General features: G+C 38.5%; 1 protein-coding gene across 1 annotated transcript in view; it reads left to right on the top strand.

Annotated features, from left to right (window-relative positions):
• Positions 1-15,319, top strand: part of LOC139443842 (uncharacterized) — a 75,127-nt gene extending 59,808 nt beyond the window's left edge. The window contains 8 exon segments of the mRNA XM_071224744.1: positions 3,023-3,319; positions 3,617-3,733; positions 3,921-4,065; positions 4,238-4,374; positions 4,625-4,713; positions 13,074-14,212; positions 14,410-14,708; positions 15,243-15,319. Coding sequence (XP_071080845.1) covers positions 3,023-3,319; positions 3,617-3,733; positions 3,921-4,065; positions 4,238-4,374; positions 4,625-4,713; positions 13,074-14,212; positions 14,410-14,708; positions 15,243-15,319 — 2,300 coding nt within the window.
• The last annotated feature ends 12,297 nt before the right edge of the window (positions 15,320-27,616 follow it).

The raw sequence follows: 27,616 nt of genomic DNA, 5'->3' as shown, positions 1-27,616 counted from the left end.
AGGCAAAGTTCTTGGGACTTATTTTTAATAACCATTTAACTTTCCTCCCACATATTAAATACCTAAAAGCTAAATGTCTGAAGGCACTCGACTTATTGAAAGTAGTTTCAAATTAAAAGTGGTGAGGGGATCAAACAACCTGCTTACACTTGTATAGATCACTGATCCGTACAAAACTTGATTATGGCTCCTTCGTCTATGGTGTAATTTACAAAAACTAGATACTATACTTCATCAGGGCCTCAGGCTTTGCCTTGCCTTTAGGACGTCTCACATTCACAGTCTATATATAGAAGCAGATGAACCTTCTCTTAAACAACGCCATCTACAATTATCTTTACAATACATCACTAAATTATATTCTAATCAGTCAAATCCAGCTTTTGAATGCATATTCAATCCTCTCTACAAAGATCTTTACAATAAGAAATCAACACTCACTCCACCACTCGGAATCAGAATAAAATCTGCAATATCAGCTTCTAATATTAAACTCCAAGATATAGCTCCTATTCAACTTTTCTCATCTCCTCCTTGGCAGATGGTAAAGCCAGAGGTAGACATTACATTAACAAAACTAAAGAAATCAGATACTGACCAGTTAATTTACCAACAAGAATATAATCAATTAAGAAACAATTATTCACAGATGGATCCAAGGATGGTGGCGCAGTTGCTAGTGCCACTGTCATTGGATCCAGAACAATATCTTCACGATTACCTTATAACAGTTCCATTTTCACTGCAGAAGCAAATGCCATTTTTGCAGCACTAAAATATATCAGTAACCAATCTAAACATAAACAATTCTTATTTTTTTCAGATTCTCTTTCCTGCCTTCAGGCGATTAAAAATATGTCATCCAAACATCCATTTTTAATCCAAATTCTCGAATTAATTAATGATCTTGCTACTGGCCAATATGACATCGTCTTTTGTTGGTTACCAAGCCATGTTGGTATCATTGGTAACACAATGGCTGACGCTGCTGCAAAAGCAGCACTCAACAAATCTCTGACACCACTTCTGATCCCATACACTGATTTTAAACCCGTGATTAGATCTTACATTTGAGATCAAATGCAAAAGAAGTGGGACGCCCATGTAGGTATCAATAAATTACATGAAATTAAACCAATAATCGGTTACACCTACTTGGGTTGTCAGTCCAGATTTGAAGAGGTCATTATGCGACGATGTCGTATTGGCCATTCGAGATATACCCACGAGTATTTGTTAAAAGGTGAGGATCCTCTGTTTTGTATCCCTTGTGATGAAAGAAACACGGTCAAGCATGTCCAGCTTGACTGTATTGATTTTTCCATCACAAGGGACAAATTTTTCAGTGTCAGAACAGTGAAGCCACAGAAGGACCTTTTTAGTGAAGTTAATTCTCAGTTAATACTATGTTTTTTAAAAGAAATAGAACTTATTCATAAATTTTGATGTATTTACTGTATTGTTTTAAAAATTGGTAGTGCTAATTGATAACTTAGATTGTTAGTGGCTGTACCTTCAAGGGGGGTTGAAGTAGCTTAAAATTATTGTCCCCCTAAGAGGGTATGTAAGTCCCACATCTTTCGAAGCATTTATATGGATGCCAGAATTTTAACACGTAGAATTTTCGTCATTTTAATATTTGGCTTAACTAGTAAAATATCGCCTGTGACTGAAGGGATGATATAAATCCAGCTAGGGTCCATGCAGGAAGCAAAGGCACTGTAAGTCCCCATGATCCCTGGTATGGTGATCTTCCTATAGTTACTGACTATCTCTAGCCCATATTTATATTGTGTTGTTAATTCTTACTGCTTTTATATGTTCCTCAACTAGTTTTAAATAGACTCTGTGATATTCTAGTTATTGTACCGTCCTTTGATGACAGGTTTTTATAAAGTCTACATATATTTGTTATTAATGTATTACTTCCTGTCACGATATGGCTGAAATATTGCCGATGTGACGTTAAATATTAACTCGCTCATCGTTTCAAAACAGTTCAACTTCAAAATAATATTAATACATAAAGCGCCGACTAGGTAACAGATTTCAACACCTACCCGGTAACATTAATATTCCTTCAAACGAAAGAAGCATTCACACTTGAAATTGAGAGCACTTTAAAATGTGTATTTCGTATAATCCGTGGTACAGAATGGTATTTAAGAAACTAGGTTAACTCATTAAAAAATACAATTTTGTTGATTTCTGTAAATATTCTCGACCTCTATTTCAGTTCATCTGCTTCACAACTATACCGACATTCATAATTCTATTAACATCAATCAGTTGTACCAACATGTACTATTTCACATGAACAATATCAGCCAAATACATCATGTATCTGAAACCCCCATCAACCTGTACCCGTTCATTATCAAGTTTTATTAAACAGAAAAAAAACATGTCAACTGAAAAGAAAAGACTAGGAGACAAACTTCAGCTCCCTCTTATAAATATCTACGATCCAGATTGGGGGTCGGGGGTAGCATATTGCCATGTGAGATAATGAACATTGTAACTGGTGATTGCTCTGTGATAAATGTACCATCCAAAACATTATTTGATGAACGAACATCCATATATTTGCAACACGAACACGAATATTTACCAACCTGTAACAAACGTGTCAACTGGATCCTGCAGCAATGAATGAGCATACTACAGTTTTACTGTCGGCTTGTCGTTATCGCTAGATCCTAGTGGAATTGTTTAGGCATACAAGTCAAGCAATTAAACTCTAATTAGGATTGGCTGACCTTGTGTTTATGGTCTGGTGAACACATCAATGACCGGTCATTAACTGAAGATGTACATTTCATTGTTTTCTTGCATCTTTTTATTCATTTGATCTATTTGTCAAATTCAACTGAAACCCGGTCACTGTTACACACATTGTACGCGTTTGGTCACTCATTGCGCACGCGTGTTCCACAAAAAGCTCAACTCATTTGCAACCCGTTTAACGCCCGTTCTCAACACGTGTAACGTTAATGAACTTGAATGTCATTAAATGTTCCAGACTGGCAGCTGACGAGTGAAGATTCTGTAGAAGAAATATATCCAACAATGCGAGTGGGTTCCAACTTAACTCGACGTTTTGAGGTCGTGAATGGGTATATTAGTCTTTCCAATGGTGCCGTCAGCGTTTCGATTTCCGAATTCCTCAATAGAAACTTCTCTGATGGTCTAACAAGTGCTGACTTTAAGAGCAGCCCCCTCTTGATGGAACCAGGCAAATGTTTCATCCAGACTGTGACATCTGTCAGCAGAGCTCACAAGAAAACACATTTGACGCCACAGAAAACCTGCATTAAGCGTAAGATTGTTATATATGTATTTCATATTTTCAGAAGATATGTCAATACTTTATTCCAATGTGGGGATCTCGAGTTAGAATGAGAGGCGACTCACTGTACTAGGTGGTCAGGCTCGGTGATTTGGTTAATTGGATTTCATCAAACCCAGATGCATAGGAAGTCCAGATTCGATTATGTACGTTGCTGAAGTGTTGATCAGACGTTAAACAATGAACACATCATCGTTCATAATACATATGCATCCATTTTGTTATTTTTATAACATACAACCATGCTGTGATTGTTATGCTTTCCAGGCAAGAAAGACCAGATTGTGAAGCAGGGTACCAACAAAACACTTGAGATTGATGGTGATGCTATCGCCGAGTTATCTGGAAAGAACAATCATCCTGTTTGCACATTATCAGTGGCAGGTAAGTTGATCCGACAGAACACGGAGTATCGAGTTTGTGAAGCATTAACATTAGAACTATGCAAGTTGATAAAATTGTGTCATTGACATCAAAAGTGTAGACATTTATGGTTGAAGACTACGCCAATTTATTCAATAGTATATTCAGTTCTACAATGTACTCCTTACTAAAAGCTGCAGTCGTGTAGTTTCCAGTGGCGCCTTATCGGTTGGTGTACTGAGCCAGGCAGACCAACATAAGGCCTACGGTGCTCCAGCCGCTGTGAATTATTCCCCTTACATCGTCAGCCCTGACATCACATCAACACGGCTGTCCCGGTATCTCACTGGAAGGTAAAAATGTTCTTTGAAGCGAAATAATGTTCATGTAAATAACAGTGTCCGCATTACATCCTTACATGAATCTAGGGGTATCAGTATCAATATTGATGATTAGTTTGTTGCTGTTGTATGTTATAGTGTAGCAAAACCGAAAATAAATAAATTAGATGTTCATTTTTTTCAGACTCTACAATTTTGTCAGTCCTGTATTCTTTCTGTCACCAATCAGCGACATGCAACTTAAAGAAGACATCAACATTAATATGCCAATATCACCAACCGACAATCACCAGGAATCAGCAATCATTCTTTGGGACTCAGGTACTGAAAACGCATGTATGTGTTGAGAGATATTTTGAAAGGAATGAGTGAGTATGGTTTTAAGCTGCTTTTAGCATTATTCAGCAGTGTCTCGACAGGATACACCAGTAATGGGCTTCACACATTGTACCTGTGTGGTGAATCGAACCCGGGTCTTGGGGGTGAAATGCGAACACCTTGACCGCGAGTCTACCCCACCTCCCCCTTTTGAAAGGAAATATACTCATCATGAGTTTATTTATATACACAGGGGACAAAGTCTGGCGCCATATCAGTGAAATCTGTGGCACTGCCTCTTTGAAGAATAACGCCATAAGGATTGATCTTCGTACATTTCAGGTGAGTAGTTTGCATCAGGTATCAGAGATATGTGTATTTATTCTACACCATTTAGTTCTTGGTATAAGTCCTTTCCCCAAATCTACTTATGATTTATTTTATAACTATAAGAATGGTTGCATTTCACTTTTCTGAACATATATACATTTATCATTTATAGGTTTCTCGGCAGGATAAAGCCAACGGATAAAAACGATATCTGTTGGGGTCATATGCGGAAAGAGATGCAAATATCAAAGGTCAAGTAGGGACTACTTTCACTGTTTATAAACAAACATGGCGTCGCCCTAGTCATTCGGCGATCGAGTCAGAATTAACCATTGGGAATCTGGATAAACTACAGGGAATAATTGCTATCATTATCAAAAGAACAGTCTAATATACTGAAAATCAGTGTCTAACTGTGACGTAGCTGAGGCATTTTATAAGTTTTGGCAACTTTGGAGATGTAACTTTGGAAACCATTTTGCGAGGGCACGAGGCCTAGCCAAGCGGGATCAGTAGCCATATCTGTGCCTGTAGATCTCTGCGGCTTGAAACCTTCTCCACAAATTAAAAGTTGGATTTGGCCGAAATATGTTTGAATTGTTACCTTGTTTCGTTTTGTCGCTGTTTGTACATCTGACTACACTTCTTAACGTTATGACAGGACAGACCGACTGTCAACAACGTCTGACCGTGGCCGTGACGTCTCATAGACTAGGGTTAGAGTAGCTTCCCTTTGACAAAGGGCAGTTACTCTAGCGGACAGACCGATGGATTGCCGCGAAAGGCAATTAAAAACATTTGTTTTTTTGCGTATATGTTGCTTCGCCACTGTATTAGAAACAGATTTCAGTTGGAACTATATTGGCTACTGTCACTGTCACATCACTTACCCTGTGACGTAATAAATATTAATGCGCGCATTCCAGGAAAACTTGCAATGTTTCGGTAATGTTTGTGAGAGAGGGAAAGCGATTTTGAAGTATAGAATTAAAGAATGACATTATATGATAAAGAGGTTATCACGCTTGTGTCTTTGGGGATATTCCTAATGCAGGATATTTACCATCCCCAAACACACTCGCGTGATAACCTCTATATACTTACACATTCATCCAGTGAATATATACTATTTATAACTAAATCAATACTTGTCATGTGTCGAATTGCTGGGAATAAAAGGGAAAATAGTGGCGAAAATTTAGGAATGGGTGACTTGTAGAGAAAAGGGTAAGCATGCCCTCCTCTGCAAGGCTTTCCCTGGGGCAGGGGTACCAGGCTTACCCTGGGGCATGTTTGAACCAGGCCAAGTCTTTGGTTGTTGGGATGGTTTAGGTGGGAGACGATTAGTAGGAGGGGGGTTTGTGTGTACATTGTGTTACAATATGTTAAACCAGAAATCTATACATAAAAGAAACCAACAAACAACCATCAAGTGGTACACAATCAACAAATGTATTACAAAATTCAACAGGTTTACAAATCAATACCAAATACTGCCCAGCAATTACAACGCCAGTGCACAATAGAGTGGTAAAGAACTGTTGGAAATGTGAGAAAAATGCTTTTCTGGCTTCTGGAGTCATAGGACTATAAAAAGAACATATATCAAAATGACGCGAATTGGCATAATCTAGCCCGTCCTAACTGACATTGTGATTACCCTTAAAATGTACTTTTATAGGTAAAATGATGATAAACTGTGTTGTCATGCATGTATGAAATAACCTTAGGTAATTACCTAACACCTGTCCCGAGGTTATGACCTCACACCGTCCTGTGCATTCTCTCAGGTGCAAATGAGTTTGGGGTGGTCTCAAAATACTGCTGTTATTGGACTTAATTTACATACGTTGATGGGGGTAGCAATTAAGGATATGTACTGCATTATATTTGCTTGGAAACATGATGGACTAGTTAAGAACTATGAAAGGGGATGAGTATAAGAAGGTTGCGTTTTTGGAATCCAGAAGTATTTGTTGTTCTACAGATGGTTTCTTCAGGTAGCATATGTCTCCGCTGATGACGTATATGAATCTGTACTTTTGAATGTTGTATTATGTTTTGCTACGAACCCGTTACCCGCCAAGATGGGCACAACAGGGTTGAGCTCACAATGTCTGATTGGCGTACTTAAGACAACGTAACATATGTCTTGTACATTACTTGTTTTAAGAATCGTTTCATATGGTCTGAAGTCGACAATGTCATATATTCCTGTATGATCACCTTCAGACTACTCATGGTTTAAACGACAGCATCTGATTCACGAACGTTATACTAACTGGTGTTATCTATCCATGACAATAACACTGGCGTTGTTTAAAATGGGCAATAGCTGAAGTTCAAACCAGTCTATAAACACATCACCTCCAATAGTTTCCTTTTGAAAATGTCCAATTTTCTTTTTCGCCTCGAAAATAAGCACACATCCTTCAATAAGCCCCATATCATGGGTTGCAGCTTGCAAATCAGTGACACGATTACCTTTACCTGATGGTACCATAGGTGTTTTTTTCCATCTGCCGATAGCCACAGATCGTCAATGGAATGATTCATCAAGGTAAATTATCTGGACGCCCTGACTGTGATAGTTATGAATGGTTCGGAGATAATGTGACCTCATAGACAGGATGGAATATTTTCCCCTGAAAAGTGCTAGGTCATCGCCACGCGCAGTGTATAGAAATGGCGTCTCTTGGAGAGCAATATTTAGTGCAGTCCGGAAAACGTTAATTGCATTTTTAATTCCTCCCAAATTCTACTACAAGTCAGGGTTACCTTCTGCTAATAAAGCTTTTACACTATATGCCTAGTCACCCTAAATCATAGCTGTCTAATATCCTTTTACTTCCCAGTTTTGTTTTTGAGACCACCCCTATACCTGTTTTGTTTTCTTATCATACTGTAGACTTGATGGTATGAATTGAAAACCTCATAGCTTGGGCAATTCGGTAATTCATCCTATCTAAGTTACTAAATGGTTTCCCTCTATCTCTCTAAAGTGTAAAGAACTTGTATATATTTCCCAGTACAGACTCCATATCGTGTACCATGGTTATGGCTATGCAAGTGTAATGCAATATGCATCATGGGAGCAATGTTAACAAAAACAACGCAGCATCATTTTGTCATTTTAGAAGATGCACATCTTGAATTTTCTCAAATTGATTTTTGTGTGTGGATTAGATGTTTTTTGAAGACTACATTATTATCATTATAACATGTCATGTGCGCATATTTCTATAGTCCGTTTCGGACTGTCATAATTGGACTTAGAATACATGTGAACTTCCTGATTTTGTTCGAATTTGTCTCCTGTAAACATGTAGATAGGACTCCTTGTAACTGAAATACTTCAAACTACAGGTATCGCGATCAGTAGTTACTCGATAACAACTGTCTGTGATTATAGCCTTTTTTAACAGGCAAAGACAGTACTTTAGTACAATATGCAATGGCAGTATATAATATGATGACAGTGGTCAATATCAAATACAAAAATACAGTGGTATCACCAAAAGTCAGTGATAAATAGTATTTTAAACCAGAGGTGACAGCAGTCAAGCTTCCAAGAAATCCCTAGGCAGGAAATCCGGGGAGATGGGTGATCTTCACACGAAAGCTGGTCTTGAGGTAAAGAAATGTGTGAGAGATACGAGAGGCACGCTCTTGTCCCCTTATATACAGTCGAACTTGAAATTTCCACACATGGTGCCATCACAACATAGAATATTCTACATGTTTCTATAACACTATGAAAGTTACAATATTCCAGAAGTTTACATATCACACTAGCATCTAAATATAGTAACTTCCTCACAACTGCTTACATTAAATAGTACTACATTCCTGACTAATCACTGTCCGAAAACAATACAATGAGCTTCTTCCGTCTCTAAACAGAGACAACGTAATACAGTTTAAATCATTGTTATACAATACAATACACTGCCATATAACATTAGGTTATATAGTTCAATGAATGTGTCCGTTCCTAACTAGTCTGGCTGCAGCTTTTGATTATGCAATCCCATTTTCATGATCCTAGCATTAAAAGTTTGTATACAATATGTGTAACCTAGGGGAGTCGAATTGATTAGTTACATTTATATATGCTGTAATGATAATACTTGGTGAGTACATGTATCTTAGTAAACAACTGTCACTGATATGTAAAGATGGTCACCTTGCCCTTCTTTTCATGCTTTATTTTATATGCTTATTCAATGCACACACTCTAACTACCACTGAGGAATACACCGAAAACGTTACATCAACTATCTAAGGCACATCTCACGAGTTATTTGTGAAGATAAATGTGTATGGAATTAGTAAAGATTTCTGTGAAAATAATTTGTAAGTGGACGTTTCTCTTTCTTGTTAAAATAGTTGAGTGGAAATGTCTAAGAAAACAGGGCTGGCAAAATAGTATGGGCTGCCATAAAGATGGATAAGGCTAATGATCTGTTAGGATATTTGTTATTTTGTAACTATGCAATTATAAGCATTATAAGTAAGCTTAGCGCTTGGCTTATGCAAAATAAATACAAACCTATATTTCTGAAGATAGTGTTTGGATTTGGCCTTTCGGTCTAGATCTCGGATTACGTAGGTTGAGCATTAACATGAATATTTATTTTACAAGACAAAGATTATTCTCAAACAGCGTTTCAAAACAAAAATTGTATATTAACCCCTGGTGTTACCATATTGATACAAGCAGCTGAATTACCATTCCCATTGTTAAATTTTGGAAAGAATGTATATTTACTTCGTTAATTTTAATTTTTTTTAAATATTATTTTCAAACTATACAACTTTCTTAATAGAGAGTTTAAGGCAGTTTTGGCAAGTGATCACTAGCAGTTGCAAATCTAACCCCAAGTGTCACCATATGAACACTAGGGGTTGCAAGTTTAACCCTTAGTGTTAACATTTGAAATGAATTAACAACTACTCAGTTTCTTTTTCCAAACAAATATTATTTTATTTACTCAATTGCGTAACTTTATAATCAGAGATAATAGATCATTTTGGGCAACACACGCAATTGCTGATGTAGCCCTATAATAATTACATGTCTGTTATGTTCATTGGAATTCCTGCATTCGGATTAGCTGAACTGGTCATTTCCCAATGAATAGAAAAAACTAAGCCACGCCCACCGAAGCGGACTACTTTTATTACTGCTGAATGTCGGGGAATCCCAAAATTACAGTCGAGGGAATTCCCTTGGCCTTGGTTCATGACTTTCATGTCTTCAGGTTTCATTTCTAAATGGCATTTTTCCAACTGTATCTTCCCGTTCTCAGGGACCTAATGTTGGAATCTGGCGGTTATTGACCATGTCATTTGAAACAGTCGCATTCTCCCGGACATTTTTGGTCCGGGTCATTACAGTCTTACTGTTGCATTTCTTATCGCCTCTTGCCTTGATCGACGGGTCCTATGAACATTGTTTTGATCTTACTCTCCTTTGATTGGCTACTGACTTTGTAGGCGTGTCAATTTATCACGGGTATTCCTACAATTCCTACACCTTGAATGTTTATCAATCTCGTCATTTATGTCTGTTTTTATATATTTTATACATGTTTTTGATGTCAAATTTAATTATAAGCATTGACTGTGTATTTCCACGCAGCGAATTCTTACTAAAGTTTGCTTCAATTTTTCGCTTCATACCTCAAGGGGTTACTTTAGCAACTGCTAGTGTAGTGTGCTCCAAATGTTCTGATGTCTCTGTCAAGAAATTCATGCAACAATTGTATTTTTGAAATACAGTTTTAAGATAGTACTTCTTTTTGGAAAGTATAGTAAGTATTTATACATTCAACCTCTAGCGTTCATGTGGTGACTCTCACACTAACAGTTGATAGCAGCACAAACGTAACTAGTGCCATTATATCAGCTGCATCCCAAACGTTTGTTCATCTACTTCTGAAAACCCATTTAAATTGACGTAAGTTGATGTGTCATCAATTGATCATAATCATGCTCCTGATATACCTTTTCCTTATCCGATTCTTTTGTTTGATTGAAAACTAGTCTCAGGAACTACATTCATGAACATTTTGCATAACAAATTGGCCCGAAGAAAGGAATGGTTAAAATACTAAAAATGGTCATATATTATTTTTTCTGTATAATGACTCCAATGTCTTCCATTCGTGTATAAAGCTCAGTTCTTAAAGAATACTCTTGACAGAAGCATAATTGTTGTCAAAGGATTCAAGGATTTTTTTATCCATAAATGGATTATGGAGCCTTAAGTATGGTAAAGGTAAATGATTTGTGCATATTTAGTTAGAAACGTTTTGAAATTTGCTTCAACTATGAATTGTGTATGTTTTTAACACTGAAGGAGTCCCTCTTTCCGCAACTCAGCCAGTTGCAATTATTGACAAGCGAAAAGAGAGAGAAATCGAGGATGATTTTCCCAAACGTTTCAACCTCTGCGTGACCTTGACTTTTATACCAGTGTCCATCAAAAGTTACTAGGCCCGCAACGTTAGTATAGATATGATATGTACAAAGTTTCATGAAATCATACCCAGTTGTATTTTCCCGATAGGTGAGTAGCATGATTTAACCCTGTGAAGGCCTGGATTAGAACAGGTCTTTAGCAACAGCTTGCCGCGGTGGCAAAAGCCATAAGCTTAATTATTATAGGGCTATTTAAATAGGAGGTGAACTTTTGGGATGCATCTATAATTACGAAAAGATGGAGGGGTATGTTTTAAGTTTTAAGAGTGTCATATACACATTTGTATAAAATATTTTCCACAGTATTTTCCACTGCAAATTAGATATTTGATGGTGAAATTCTCCCCATTTTGTTATACGGCTCTGAAAATATTTTATGCATTGGTAAATATGCTTCAAATAAGGCAGTACTTGGTGAAACTGGTTGCTGTAGCATATAACTTCTTAGCAATTTTTTAAATATTGGATAAAAGTATTAAAAATGAAAGCTCATAGGTACCCAATTCAATGTTACAAAATAAAGTGACAAAACCCTTTCCACATCAAATAGAAATATCTGCATAAAGCAGAGTCGATTTTACTATTCCGACCATATCATGAGTATGAGTCTATGAATCACTATCAATTAGTAATGATACCAGGTGTTCGCGAAAAGGTGAGATTTTATTACGGGTGTTGACATTTGGATTCTCTCACCCAAAATGCATTCTGACATATCATAAATTGTTCGTAGAGAGTTAACAGAGGAAAATGAAGAGTGAATTAGGTTTAACATGCCATGAACAATATCAATGTTATCTTATGATTTGTCAGGTTGATGTAGGACGAAAGTGAAAAGCCATGAAGAATGAATACTTCATTCTTGATACATTTCTTTTCATAAAGTGGGTATTGTTTCGGCTATTTAAAAGCCAACAGTGTACAACAGTATCCGTTGGGGTCGATTCTGGATAAAAAAGCAAAGTAAATATAAAAGGTCGGGTTTGTACTTCCTTCACCGTCACCCTTGTCTACCGGCTATCCTGTCAGACTGTCCTGGGGATCTTGACAACTTGCAGTGATAACTGTCAAAATAATAATATGAAGACAGGGAAAATCAGTGTGTAACATGGGGCATAGTTGATGCTGATAAAAACTGTGAAGCAATTTAGAGATGGCACGCAACACCTGAAAACTCTAACAAGCTTTTTCCTGAAGTTACAACAGTGTGATATATTATTTTGTTTCCTTTTTATGCCATGTGAAACATGTCATAACGTTATGGCAGTATAATTACCAGGAAGACCAAACACATGTCTCAAAGACTACAGTAGCTACCTTTTGAGACAGGGCATATACTTGTATTGTAGTGGGAAGATGTAATGTCACTGTGGAAAGAAGCATTCAAAAAGATACATTTGTGCCGTAAACATACCTTGTTAAAATATGTACCTACATAAGTGGTTGTTATGCCACTATCTGAAGAGCATGATTCAAATAGAACTCTATTGCCTGTTGTCAATATCCGATTAACTTGTCATTAATGCACACATGGAGATATTATTTCATTTCAAAAACAGAATTTAAGAATGATGAAGAGGTTATCTATTTTGTATGGTTTGGGGGTCGTAAAATGCTATATTGGGAATATACTCGTAACTATCTCGTCACTGATCGGTACATATAATGTTTATTGATAAAACATGATATTTACTATCCCCAAACCCACTTGCATGATAACTTCCATGAACCTGTGACCAGGTTAACTTCATCGAGGTACCGCAATGTATTTGATACTTACTCATGCTTTTGCTAGTTGATGAAACTTGCCTTTTCTTGTCTTGTCCTTCATCTAAATAACCAATTTCAATCAGTTAATGATGGTGACAATTTAACTTTGTTTTCAGATCTGTAATTTAGTCTTCAAGAGAAGGTTGACAAAATCAAATACACGTGAGAAGAGGACAACGATTGCTTACTCGAGTCCAAGAATGTTTTCCGGAGCCATTGTGTCTACGCATGTGAACAATACACCTCCCATCATTGACACCATTGTTGTGCAATGTCTTGAAGACAGCTTCGTAAAGCAGGCCATCAAATATCATGATCTGCAGAATGACGATTTAACATTTACAATAAAAGCGGATCCCAAGCATGGCCATGCCAACCTTTCAGCAGAAGGAATATTATCCTACCGACCAGTAAAGGATTTTAATGGCTATGATAGCATTCTTGTAAATGCAACGGAAGTTTTCATACATGATTTGGGAATACTACCAAGTACATTTACAAAGAGAATATACATCAACGTCTCAAATGTCAATGATCCTCCTGTCACTTTCTACCAGAGGGACACCCAGTCACCAATACCATCATTTGTTAAAAGTATTCACAGGGTGTATGTTGAAGGCAACCTAACGGATCACTCTCTGGGTTCGTTTTGGATAGCAGATGCTGATACCCCTGAAGAGTTGAAAATCCTTCAAAAGGATATTAGTGGACCGGCAGCCAACTTTACACTGACAGCGGTAAAAGCGACAGGGGAAGATGAAGAGACACAAAGAAACATGTCTTTGATATATTCAGGCAAAACTATGATGAAACATGCCTTGAATCTGAAGACCCTAAAGGAATTCCGGGGGGGCATCCAGTTCTCACTTCTGGCTGTTGATAAGACGAACAGCTACAGCCACGCCCTGTCCATTCACGTGTTTGTCCTACTCAGCCCATGTTACCATGGTGCCTGTGCTCCAAGAAACACGTCCTTATCTTGTGAACATCCAGGCAGAGCAACCAGCTTTCAACCATATCACTGTATGTGCATGGCTGGCTACGAGGGAGAGTTATGTGAAGAGGAAATCAATGAATGTCTAAAGGCAACCTGTTCCCTTCTGTATGATTGTGAAGACAGACTGGCGGCCTACGACTGTGTCCTGAACATTCCGAAGATTCTGGCTATACTTGTGTGCATTTGTCTGCCCTGTTTTGGTGTTGCCTGTTACATAAGTCGCAAGTACAAACACATTTGTGGTCGAGCAACGGTTTGGTAAGTAATATTATTTAACTCATGCTATCATACCTGTTCCTTTTAAATTAAAACATCACAGCAGACATGGAAATTTCATTATGTTCTTATTTGTTTACACCTTGATTTACATGTTGTGAATGTCACAGTGAGAAGTATCATAATGCATATCTGGTTTTGTGGCTTTGACGTTTAAGACATATATTGTTTGTTTGAAGGAATGTGCCAAACAACCTTCCAGATACACAGGCTAATCCTATACACCTTACCAACGCGCATATCGGGAGATCACGAATCGATGGTGACGTTGACATGGATCAGAACACTTCCGGATCGACCTCTGCCACGACACAACTATAGGGGAATCCTCAGGGGAATTACTGAAGCACGCCTGACTTATTCATGGGTCCAGGACGTACCAAGATGCCTTGGAAAACAGATTATATGACCATGAGGCGCACATACAAGATCCTGGCCATCTGTGTTGCTTTAACTAACAACAACAAAAGGGAAAAGTGTATTTTTCAGTTCTTACTATTCAATTGTTTCAGATTGTGTAATGCTTATTTTATTACTTATGCTAGGAATCTAATTAAATGTATGAACTGTGTAATGTTTCAATATTAATATACAACAATGAGATTCACATCTTAACAATCCGACTTTGTGGCTTTTGATTTAGTATTATGCACATTATTTTAGTGTGTTAGTTCATATAGTCCCCAAATATATTTCGTGAAGCGATTGAAATATACTCTTCAAATCAAGTAGGGGATCATCGATATGCATGTTAATATGAAGTATGAAAACAAAGATGTTAACGACAAACATTCCTATGTAACGTTTATGTCACCAAAACACATACTATCCTTAGCATGTGTCTTTTACACAGTAGCGCCACACATATGCGAAGGATGTCATTCCTTATTTTGAAACTTACAGTGAAGTTTGATTAATCTCTGTGGACCAATATTTTTGTTAATATTCCTGATTCCGCTAGTCACACATTTGTGATTTACTTGATATCTTTCTTGTTTTGTGCATGAACTAGCAATGTGTCATCTGCAACATGCGGAGTGCCTTCTGGCTATTGGCATGCTGGAAATTGGCAAAAGTCAGCTGCAGTAGACTAAAACGGTCAATGTTTCACAGTATGTTATTAGCGGATGACGGAAGAGGTACTAACAAACCCACAATGTTTACGATCGACCACGTTCAGGGCGTCCCAGGACAACAGCAAGAGTACAGCATCGATTGATCCGAAACCATGAAATCAAGCTCATACAGCGAATCAAATTGAGGCAAAATTTCATTAGGTTACTGGTGTGCGTGTTAAAGGTCAGACGATTAGAAATCGTCTACATGGAACTCATATCCATGCTCGACGGCCACATGTTTTTGCCGCCCCTTGCCAATCGTCACTCCATATGTGAGAAAGGATCACTGGACAGTATTATCAGGACAACATACTTTTAAAAGGGTCAATGTTTGGGTCGACGTTTCTTCTTAAAGGACAACAACTCCTGTTCTCACCGTGCACGAATAGTCAATGTCCACCTCCAGCAGCACAACAGAATGTCCCCCTTTGCACATGATATTGAGACGTGTGCGTCAACGTCTTAGGCCGCGAACTTGGCCAGGCATAACAAGAGGAGTGGGACACCCTCCTTGAAATTGCCATTGGGTGACTCGTCGAGTGAATGATTGTTTATCATATTATGGCGGTATGTAATATGCCTTACTGATTCAAAAACGTCAACTTTGAAATTTTACATCTCTCCCCAATCGCACTTCAAGATCGTTGGCGGTCATAACATCTACATATTTCACTTGCGGTTGTAATGTGTTCCCAATTTGTTTGTTTTATTATCATACAATCACTTCTAGAAACTAATATGTCTTATCATTTAGAAAATGAAAGTAATTCCGAGTATCCCCTACTATGTTTATGAGTATATATCAATGCACAATAGACAAGTGGTTTCCATGCGAACAGAGGTCCCAGCATGTAGACAGTATTGCTTGTATGTATCCATTTTATCTGATTTGTGTAAAGATGTGAAATAGTTCCTTATACTCTTAAGATGTTAATGACATATATTGTCATTTTGTAGATGGAACTTGTGTTTGACAAAATGATATTGACAATATTGATGCAAATAATTTATAACATGTAAACGTTAGTTTCTATAAACCGCGTGTCATGTCCATGAGAGATGCCTATCCTAGTTTAGTTTAGCTCAGTAAACATTATTATCGTTTTCTTTATTTGTTGATGTGTAACCAAGCATACGCAGAATCACCAGTTCTAGTAGCAGGGCTCTCTTAACACATATGGTAAAAATTGATGACCTCTGTTAGAAAGAACTGTTCAGAAAACTAACACTGAGCTATCTTTGGACTATTAGTTCATTCCTGTAGTTTTAACAATATTCTGATGCTACAAAGGTAAATGCATGAACAATGTTCAGTTATGTCACCGCCTGTCAAGAAAAATTGAAGAGGTGGAGGTCAGACATGTCATATCGTTTACATATCAGGGTGAGCTTCTCCAGTTGGCAATGACTTGGTAGACTATTTAAAAAAAAGTGGGGTTGAGGATCCTCCACGGCAGTTTACTTCACAGCCTAAGGGCCACTGGACAGCCCAGTCGTCAAAGGCACCGCAATTCACTATGCAGAGTTGCGTCTTTGGGGCAGGTTTGTTCGCACCATAATAATAAACGGCTGAGACCTGAATCACTTCGAGCTTTCCTCTCACCTTAAGCTGACACCTCGTGATATAACTAGAAAACTGTCAAAATCGGCGTTAAAACCTAACTCACTTACTTACTTACTTTCCAGCGTAACAGGCACCTTAACAGTATGAGGCTCAGAGGGCTACCTAAGTAACATACTCTCTTATAGTTAGAAATGTCTGTTTTTTCTCTCTTTTTAAGTAGTGTTTACTTCTGTAAGTGGTTTTAGCTGGCTTGGTAACATTTTTTTTAACTTGACAGGCAATTACTGTGATTAGGTTTGCTGTATCTCACTGCTGAGGGCATCTTATGTTGCTTCTGATGAAAATTAAACAAGATGCCCAGTTCATATCTTTTTATCAAAATATAGCCCAGTTCCAGAGAGATGGGTACCCCGTTTCCATAGTTTTCTGCCATTGTGTGAATAGCGTTTCAGTAAAGAAGCTGTTTCTTAATTAGTTTTCAACATCCTCTGGTTCAATGCATACATTAAAGGAGAAATTTGACACATTAAGTAAAAAACACAAGAACAATGTGAGTTCAGTTCGTAGAATTTGTGCAAAATGATCGAAATTATTGAATATAAAAAAAACTGCTGCAAATCTCTCTGAGGATCACAATGGGGGAAATCTTGGAAGATGTGGTGATCTTAATATACTCTTAAAAAAAACAACGAAACGCAGGACGGATATCTTTGGCCATAAAAGAAAAAATAGCGGAATAGTGCAACGTCATAGGCCGCTTGCAGGCAGGGGAATCCCGATCAGCTGTAGCCAGGGTTTTCAATGTAGCGTCCAGCACCATCACAAGGCTATTGGATCGGCATGGGTCAACATGTGATCAGTCACAAGAGCCTGTCTCCTGGCCCTCCCCGGATTTGGAACCGATAGAGCACCTGTGGGATGAATTGGATAGACGGCTACGCTGACGTCAACCACACAACCCAAGACGTTGCTGCAGTTGGCTTTTGGGTTGCAGGATTCATATCGGATGAGTGGGCAGGCCAGGGCAAAACGTCATCGTTCTGCTGGTTTAGAAAGTTCCGAGTCAGTCTTGCAGTATGAGGCCTGGCATTGTCGTGTTGAAACAATGTCCCCTTCTGTTAGTTTTGTAAGAACGGAAGCACAACTGGATGCAACACTTGGTCTCTGTACTGCACAGCGTTCAGGTTTTCCTGTATAATCACCAAATCAGTCTTCTGATCTCCACAAATACCGCCCCACACCATGACACCTCCCCCGCCGAATGGATGGACCTCTCGAATACTCTACGGAGCCAAAAGTTCCCCTCTGCGTCGATAAACTCGTTCTCTGCCGTCATTTCGAAACAAGTTAAACCGACTTTCATCAGAAAACAGCACTCGACGCTTATATCTCACTTGCCAGCGTCGAACCTGCCTCGCCCATCGCAATCTCAGGCGTCGATGTTGAGCAGTCAGTACCATTCCTCGAAAAGGACAATACGCTCGGATTCCAGCAGCACGAAGTCGTCATAGTACTGTACGTTGGCTAATGGGGTGTCCCAAAACTGTTGCTGACAGTCGCCGTCGCCGTCGCCGTCGCCGTTACGAACTGTTTCGCAGGTGAATGAGCCGTATCTGACCGTCTTCCAGTGGTGTTGTCACTCGGGTTCGTCCGGTTCTAGGCCTGTCCTGTGTCCTCCCTGTCTGCCTGTACCGTTGAATCAGCCTGGCTACTGTCAATGGTGTACAACCAAAGCTTCTGGAAATTTGGACCTGTGTTGCCCCCATTTCGGCCAGACCGATGGCTCTCTCTCTCTCTCTCTCTCTCTCTGCTCCTGTGACAGTCGTGGCATTTCTTTTGTGTGCTTTCATCACGTGTGGTTATACCCTGCAGACGAAAGCCTTTATACAGCTAACATGCACGTGCAGTTTATGCCATAGGCGGTAAACCTGTTTCACTATTCTTTAGTCACCGCACGAGCGCCGTCAAAGGTGCACGTGGCGCGTTCGGGTGAGGTGTTTTTGGTACCTGTTCCTGGGCAGTCATATTCCCTATACCCACTCTCCATTAGTTATCGCTGTTTTTAGGAAAATTACAAATTGCCAACCTATACTTTCTTTTGCCGCTTAGTTTATATTTACCTTCGTCTAATGCCCTAGCAAAAACATTATATAGGTAGTAAATTAGTCAACAATTCGTTTATGTTTATATTTAGAAAATAAAGTTTCTTAAGATCACATATTTGTATGGTTGTTATTTATTACAGTTTATTCACCTAATAATAGAGTTTACTTTAGAGTTTACTTTTTACAAAACATGTAAAACTATACCTATTTTAATTGCGTGCTTGGGCAGAACAATTACCTGTCCATTGCGAGAAATGAGCAAGCTTGTTGCCCATAATGTGAAATATTTGGAGAATTGTTTTTCATTCACGACTATTGTCCATTGCATGCAATAAGCAGATGATTGTTTGCACATTGCGTGCATTGGGCAAGCTGTATTGCCCATTGCACGCATTGGGTAAACGGCCTACCCAATGCCCCCAATGGACAGTTGCACAGATTTGGTGTAACACATGTAGAACGATAAGCACTCAAAATTAGCTCTAATATCAGAACTCTAATTTCCGCCAGATGGGGGGTTATGTCAACACTCGGATATAAACGTTTTAAAATTATATGAATTGGTAGTACACTTATTCTTATATGAATTGGCTATCAGATAGTAAACATGCCATTAAAGTTGAGAAAGTGAACATATTGTTGAAAATATATAAACATTGGCCTTAGCTTTCCAATGGGCGATCGTTTTCGATGTATTCAATGTGTTCACTAACCGGCTAGGTGCGCTGACCCTGACGGTCCAACCTTAAGCTAACGACGCATATTGTAAGCGTGATACGAGCGGTACAAGTAACTATCACACCTATAGACAGTTTACCAGTAAACCCTTCACCTCTATCGGCAACGGTCACACTGATGTATGGACAGTATATCGTTTTGCTTAAACAATGATTTATCTGTTGTCATCTCTGGAAATTGATGCCCCGTGATTCAGTGATACATCTGGGATGAACGCGACTGCTAAATACCGTATAATCAACCACCTGATAGCCATTCGAAGCGAGCCGGTGAGATAAGTTGATTGTTCATTTCAGGTCGCTTTGTTGACATTTTGCAATCGGTTCTGAAAGTGATGCCCTTGATGTTTGAATATCACATTTTTAAAATTGAAATAAAGTTTGGTATACCTTCCCGCATCTATGTTAAAGTATCACCGAGCAGGCTACATCATACGCATGCATTTCAGTACAGCAGTAAGGCGATACGGTAGGCAAAATGCGAAGGTCTTATGCAATGTAAAAGTTGACAGTAGCCTAAATGTTGTGAATTTTGACAGCAACACATGTAAGTATTTATCAGATATATAACTCAGAGAAGCGATAAATGTTTTTTTTAAAGAAATTGCAAGAGAAACAGGCACTGACAAATTATGTCATCAACAAGATATCATAATACAATGTTCAATATAAAAGAAAATTGAAATCACTTAAATCTATTTTGACATTTAAGGGTAAATTTGTGCATGTTGTATAAACATTTTATATGGATGAACGGTGGCTGTTTGTTGACAATTACTACCATGGTTATATTTCAATATGATAAATATAAGATATATATTATTATGGTCTTTTGTTAAATTTATAAATAAAAAGATATATTTTCAGACACAGATGGCCCTATACATTAGTTTAAATACATATTCAAGAGAACTTATAACAACTACAATTTTAAAAAATTAAAAACAGTATATTCATACTATTTTTTCAGTCACTGTAATGTTGATTGTATTAACATTGCAGTGTCTACATTCAGTTTGTTTTAACAATCACCAGATGATTGTAATACGGATAACGCTCATTCTTAATTTCATTCGGCCTTGCTTTTTATGTTTCCTTATTCTAAACTGATGTTTCAAATTCCCACATAAACAAATTATTAATGTTATTCTTTTTTTCTTTTTACAACAAAAGATATCTGCATTGCAATTTGCACAAAGACTGTTAATAATTTACTTGATATCTTGGCATACTTGTGCATGTGTACTAGTATCAGATTGCACATGCATAACTTTTAAGTATCTGTTACTGAACTGCATGCTATTCAATAAAGATAAGTAACATAACAAAAGACTCCAGTATTCTTTCATGTTTGGAGAATCAATCAATTCATTGTGAAGGCATTTTAAGTACTTACATAAGTTACTTTGATCTTCGTAAGATCAAAATAGATCTAAACTAAAATGAAGAGATTGAATTACGGAGTCTTAATTCAATTCAGTCAGTCTGTCTAAAATCCTGTCATATTTTTTCAGTCAGTATGATTTTTTGTTTGTTGAGACAAATCGCTGTAATTTACTACTATTTTAAGGATATGAGTATATGAAATCTGTAAGAAATTGTGGATCAATTAAGTAAAACCTGTGATGACTCAAAGCACTCACTGTTGGGACACATTTTATAAGGTGCAGGTGGGTAAATCTCTTATTTCAAATGAGACCTACATCACTTCGGGCTTTCCTCCAACATTGAGCTGACACACCGTGATATAACTGGAATACTGTTACAAGCTGCGTTAAACCCAACTCACTCACTCACTCACTCACTCGCTCACTCTTATTTCAAAGTATGATGACTGATATGTATATTGCAACTGAGTATCTGATTGCTTGATAGATGCATGGTAGACTTTCATTTTGCATATTTCTTAAACATAATGTCAGGATAAACATATAAAAAGGAGATGTAACTTTAATTGTGATATAAAAAGTAAAATTTAACATCAGTTGTTTTATTCTGAACGTTTATTTTTCTTCAATTATTTGTAAAAGCACGGATGTATACTAACTATATAGATCAGTGGTAAAGGCCTGTCAAAGATGTCTTTGTACATGCATGTGATGCAAATGTAGGCGTATCTCCAATTTTATTACATTGAAGTCTATGGTAGTAAGAGAACTATTTTTTAAGTTTTGAATGCTGAATGCCTAGACTTGCAGGGGGAAACAACACAGTCTGATAAATAAAAGGAGTTTGCATTATTTCATCGATGCGATATGCTAGCCGAGACTGACAGACGTAGAAAATATCGTGGCACTATACAGTTTACCGGGCGCAGCCCGAGCTCTACCATCCCCTTAATTACCGCGCTATAGCGCGACCGTTGTCTCGCGATAACGTAACTGTGGCTCACGCTTCACGATCCAACACCTCTTTTCGGTCCTTAGGGTCAGCTTGCTTAGGGCAAGGGTTAGCCATAAATTCTTACCTTTTCAAGGGTTAATCCGGTTCATTCGATTGGTCGGTCATGTTGACATAAACAATGACGGGTGTGGTTTCAAGAAATGATGATTGGAGAGGACCGTCACGTCACACGCATGAGCAATTCATTGTTTACATACATACGTAGGCGTGTTAATGGGGTGCTAATGACCCGTTAAACGAGCACGATTTCATATGATAGCGCTCGTGGTCCAGCGGTAGAGCGTCGGTTAATTAACCAAGCCGGTGAGCCGTCGAAGCGCGTTCGGACCCAATTAACGCTAATTGGATCTGAAAAAGTGCGCCCGGTAAAGTGCACTACTCCCCTCTGTTTGTCAACATATAAGGGGCACTAATGTCGATTTATAGCGTTAGCCCACTGAGGTACCATGCTGCAGTTATAACATGAATACCCCACTCAGAGCTGACCTCTCCTTGTGTTAGCCCCTTAAAAGGGCACTGATCTAAAGCAATTCCCCGGGACTGGTTGTTGCCTTTGTTATTGTTTTTCCCCCCGTGAGTACCCGGATGATACGCAACGCAACTGAGCGTGACAAGAGACTGGGCTACCGTCTGCTAGGAGAGCAAAATAAACTTGCAGGCAATATTTGTTTTACCCATTTTTGAACACTGATTGGTTAACCGTGATCTATAAAGATTGGACGAAGAGCGCATGTTAATTAATTTCTCCAGCCTAAACAAATAGACAAAAAGAACGGCGGAGCTCATGATTTGGAAATACCCCTGATTGTTATAGTATCAATGCAGTGAAAACATTTTCGGATTTCGGATTGCCTGGATAAAGGTTCCCATTTGGCATTTATTGTGTCTGGGGTAATTATTCAATCTAAATCCAGGTTTGAAGTGAGGCGAAATGTGTGTTATGTAATATGCACGTGGCAGCCCAGCAAGAGATGAATGATCAATTGATTTACTTTTTTTTTGTAAATCAGCGGATCGTTCGTAGTCATCAAAGGATTTACAGAAAATACATTGATTGATTAATCACTGATATCTCGCACGGTGGATGTGTCAAATGTGAGTGTTTACATGTCTAGGTTTAATAAAACAAAGGGAATACACTCATACCCTTACATTAGTACGGACGAGTTCAAACAGACACACGTACCACCCACATGCACACACGTACATGCACACACGTACAGGCACGTCACTATATAACTGCAATAATCTTGAACGCGACGTCAAACCCTATTTCTCCTCACCTCACCAGCTATAGCGGCCTGTTTATAATCGAGAATGGACCATACACTACAAATGATTGGGAAACGATCATTATAACATACTAAAATGCATTAGTCACAGTCACACATGCTGGACGAGACAAGGCATTGCGTCGTTTGATTGTTATCTGAGTTTTCAATGTGTCGGCCTTGATTTCCTCAATGTATAAATTACCAATACATGTATAGTACTTTTCCAATCAAGAATCTCTGGTCATTACTAATGTACCTCACATGTTTATAACCAACACGCAAGTCATTCGTCAATCTAATATGAATCGTGGGCAGTGATATTCACTTTTTAGATTGACGTATGCTTCGGGCATTATATTATGTTTTAGAAAATGTAGCACATATTTTGTTTCGAGAGTTGCTATCATACACTATAACTATTAGTAGCAAAGACATTTATGATACTCATTGTTATACATTAGTGCTAACTTCAGCAAAGGCATATAGGAGCGTCAATGTTAAACAGCACAACTGACGGTAGCACGGGCATATTGGAGAGTCGAGTGCAGCTCTGTTGCTACTACTTTAGTAAATACAGAACCACAATGAAAGAGAACATCAGTTCTCGTATCCCGACGAAACAGATTCCACAGATCGCAAATGGCAAAACAGCGAAACAGAGGCGAAAACTACTGAAAACCAGTGATGAAACCTGGTCTTTGCGAAAAGGGCAAGCATGTCCTGCCACACCGACATAAAAAAAAGATTTTGCCTTTCGCACGACGCTGCACAGCAGCACTCACGCTTGCAGTGACTGAGTGAGTGAATATGGTTTTTATTCCAGCAAATGGGACACCAGAAATGGGCTTCACACATTATACCCATGTCTGGAATCGAACCCGGGTTTTCGGCGTGACGAGCGACCGCTATTACCACTAGGCTACCCGACCGCCCCAAACCTGCAGTAAACAAGACAATCAAGTGACGGAGCAGAAATCCAGTCACACCATGGCGCATTTACTGTTTCTGCTGAAACTAAAAACGAAATGTTAATTTAGGATTACGTCTGCTGTTAAAGAATGTTTTTTTCTAATATCATTATAAATATGCATACATTATGTTAGCTATAATTAGTTTAAAAAAAAAGCTACAAACAAATCCATAATCATGGAAAAGACTCTTCTTAAAGCAGAGTTCATTGTATAATTCCGACGGTATCAAAAGCATGTGTTTATAAATCACTATCAAACAGTGATAACATGTCTTTTCTTGTCCTTCCCCTGAAGTTGGCACCCGTCACAAACACATGCAGACGCAAGTCAATTGTTGACCCCCTAAACACCGGAACATGTGGTATAAGTCCAAATAGGTAATCGCATCAGCCATCGTGTTTGATACTGCCCTCTACATGTCTACCACTGAAAGCATTATTGATGCCTTGAATGCTGTAACCCCGATCAAACAACTCTCACTCAAGCATTATTGATGCCTTGAATGCTGTAACCCCGATCAAACAACTCTCACTCAAGCATTATTGATGCCTTGAATGCTGTAACCCCGATCAAACAACTCTCACTCAAGCATTATTGATGCCTTGAATGCTGTAACCCCGATCAAACAACTTTTGGGTGAGAGTATTATAACTCTCTTTGAAATCTTCGTAGAAAGAGCATGCTCGATTGTACCTAACACAAAATTAATGTGAAATGTAGACACCAAAGGTTGGAGCTGGTGAAATATTACTTTACATTAAAAGGCATGTTGACTACAAGAAAGCTGAAGTCAACCTCTTGTCATACAGGCTCACTGGTCTTCTTATCCTTATTTCCTATTCTAATACAACGATACAGTTTAAACTTGTTAACTTTGAAATAATATTCACAATGGAGCTGTATTTTTCTTTATTGCCTAAAATACCCCTTGGAAACGGTAACGAAACACCCATCGTACCGGGTAAAAATGAAGCAAAAATAACTGGCATTTCGCTGTCATGTGTCAATTGTTGTCGACCAAACAAACAAGCGCCCTAGAAACATGGATACCCCACCACAACACAAAATGTATTGGACAGTTCTGAAACTAGACAATAGTAGGGGGTAAGTATTATTAGTATCATAGAAACGAGTTTGTCCTTTGTCATTTGTGTTGTGGTTGGTTACCTAACACCGATAGCATTACCGCTGGTGCAGTTAAGCAGCGTTGACCAATAAGTGTGACGAGTAAGACACACGAAATCGGCCAGGCAAGTGCTCCGCAAGTTCATTCACTTCTCGAGCTCGTTAGCCCCTTTCATGCTCCCTACCCAACATCCATGGAGTGCTATGTTTTTGCACAGGACTGGTCCGGGGTTTGATTCCCCGCCGCGTCATACCAAAAGACGTTAAAAGATGGTACTTGTTGTTACCCTGTCTGGCGCTCGGCATTAAGGGCCTAAAACAAGGACTGGTCGGCTCGGAGTTCAATCCGGAGCATCAATCTGGATGTGGATGCACGTCGCTATATAACGTCATCGAATCCCTATTGCGTGGATCGATGCTCATAATGTCAATCACTGGATTGTCTGGTCGAGACTCGATTATTTACAGACCGACGTCATATAGTTGGAATATTGCAGCGTGCGGCGTAAAACATCAAACAAACAAACAAACGTCGCTATATTAGTGCAATAATTTTGGACGCGTCGAAACCCCATTTCACCTCACCCCTTATACGTTTCTAAGTTACAACCTTCCAAAGTCTAAATAATCGAGACAATGATCAATATCATGAGCATCGATCCACGCAATTGGGATCGATGGCATGCATCAACCAAGTCAGCGAGCCTGACCCTCCGATCCCGTTAGTCGCCTCTTACGACAAGCAGAATCGCCTGTTACGGCAAGCATGGGTTGCTGAAGACCTATTCTACTCCGGATCTTCACGGGCCTATTATTTATGGACACTCATATACCCTTTGAACAGATCTGAATGATAGGTCTGTTCATGGGGGAACATTGAATCATTTCTACGCCCATAAAGGAAATTTAACTGATATTTTATCACATACGTCTATGTTCAGATTATCAATACAAATTGTGTTCAAAGTAAAAACACAAGTCTTATCACCAGTACAGCCAGTTCACTCGCAAGAATAACACACTTGTGAATGCAAATATAGTGTTTATAAACTTATATGTAAAAGGGAAATATAGTCCGCGTTAAATTGTCATTAATTCTTTTGCGAACATCCGCTTTCATCACTGATTTTCAGGGATCCATTCACATAGTTCTCACCGCCTTTTTGCTTATACGCCCAAGTGGCATAAGCATCTGATAATCGAGACTTGTTATATAGGTTGGGGACGACAGGGCGCTGAAAACGCTTGCAAGAATGACACATCTCATTAATCTTTAATCACGATTTTTATTACAGATTAAAAAGCAAAAAACACCATGCAACAAAACCCACTTGAGTGTAGTTCACTTATATGTCGTCAGTACTTAAATTTGCAAAAATAATCAAAAGTAAAACCTGAGGCTGACCTGACTGTATCTGACGGACTGACGAACTATAACATCTGATTCACAGGTAAAACAAGTGTACGTGTGTCATTCAGGCTCAAGTTTCAAATTATTATAAGTATCAGTTAATTATGATTCTTAAAATGTGAACATGAATACACAGGTGTCCTTGGTTTAATGAATATAACATTTGGACGACAATTTAAGCATTTGGTAATACTGAGGTGCAGGGTTCAAACCCAGCCAGTTACCTAAACTTTTGCAGCTTTTATTTTATATCTACATCCTGGCTCCTGATCACATGTTTGGATCAGGGTTCATGGGTTGTTATGGCAAATGTGAGTTTTGTTTCCCTACACTTATTATGGCTTTTTGTACAAATGATCTGAAACAGAACACATTTGATTTAAGTAATTTTTCTTTTTGCACTTTGGAATTTGAATATTTGTATAATTTGAACGGTGCAGGTTAGTGTTGTATACTTAGTAATTGTTTTGTTTCTCTTTAAGGTTTTTCTCAACCTCCTCATCATTATTCAACTATACAGCGTATGTATTCTAATAACGCTACAACGTTACAAGGACACTTGGTTTTGTGCAAACGAAAAACGGGAATAAACGTTTGGTGAGAGTATGAGGATACTGTGTTCCTTGCCGCAACAGCAAGCTTGATCCAGCTTTGTCCTTGTAAACTGGGTCAAGAGCA

Source organism: Haliotis cracherodii, unplaced genomic scaffold (assembly GCF_022045235.1).
Source record: "Haliotis cracherodii isolate W230 unplaced genomic scaffold, xgHalCrac1.p SCAF_5, whole genome shotgun sequence".
Taxonomy (NCBI): Eukaryota; Metazoa; Mollusca; class Gastropoda; order Lepetellida; family Haliotidae; genus Haliotis; species Haliotis cracherodii.
Note: the sequence above shows the minus strand (reverse complement) of the source record. Positions and strands in the feature narration are given on the sequence as shown.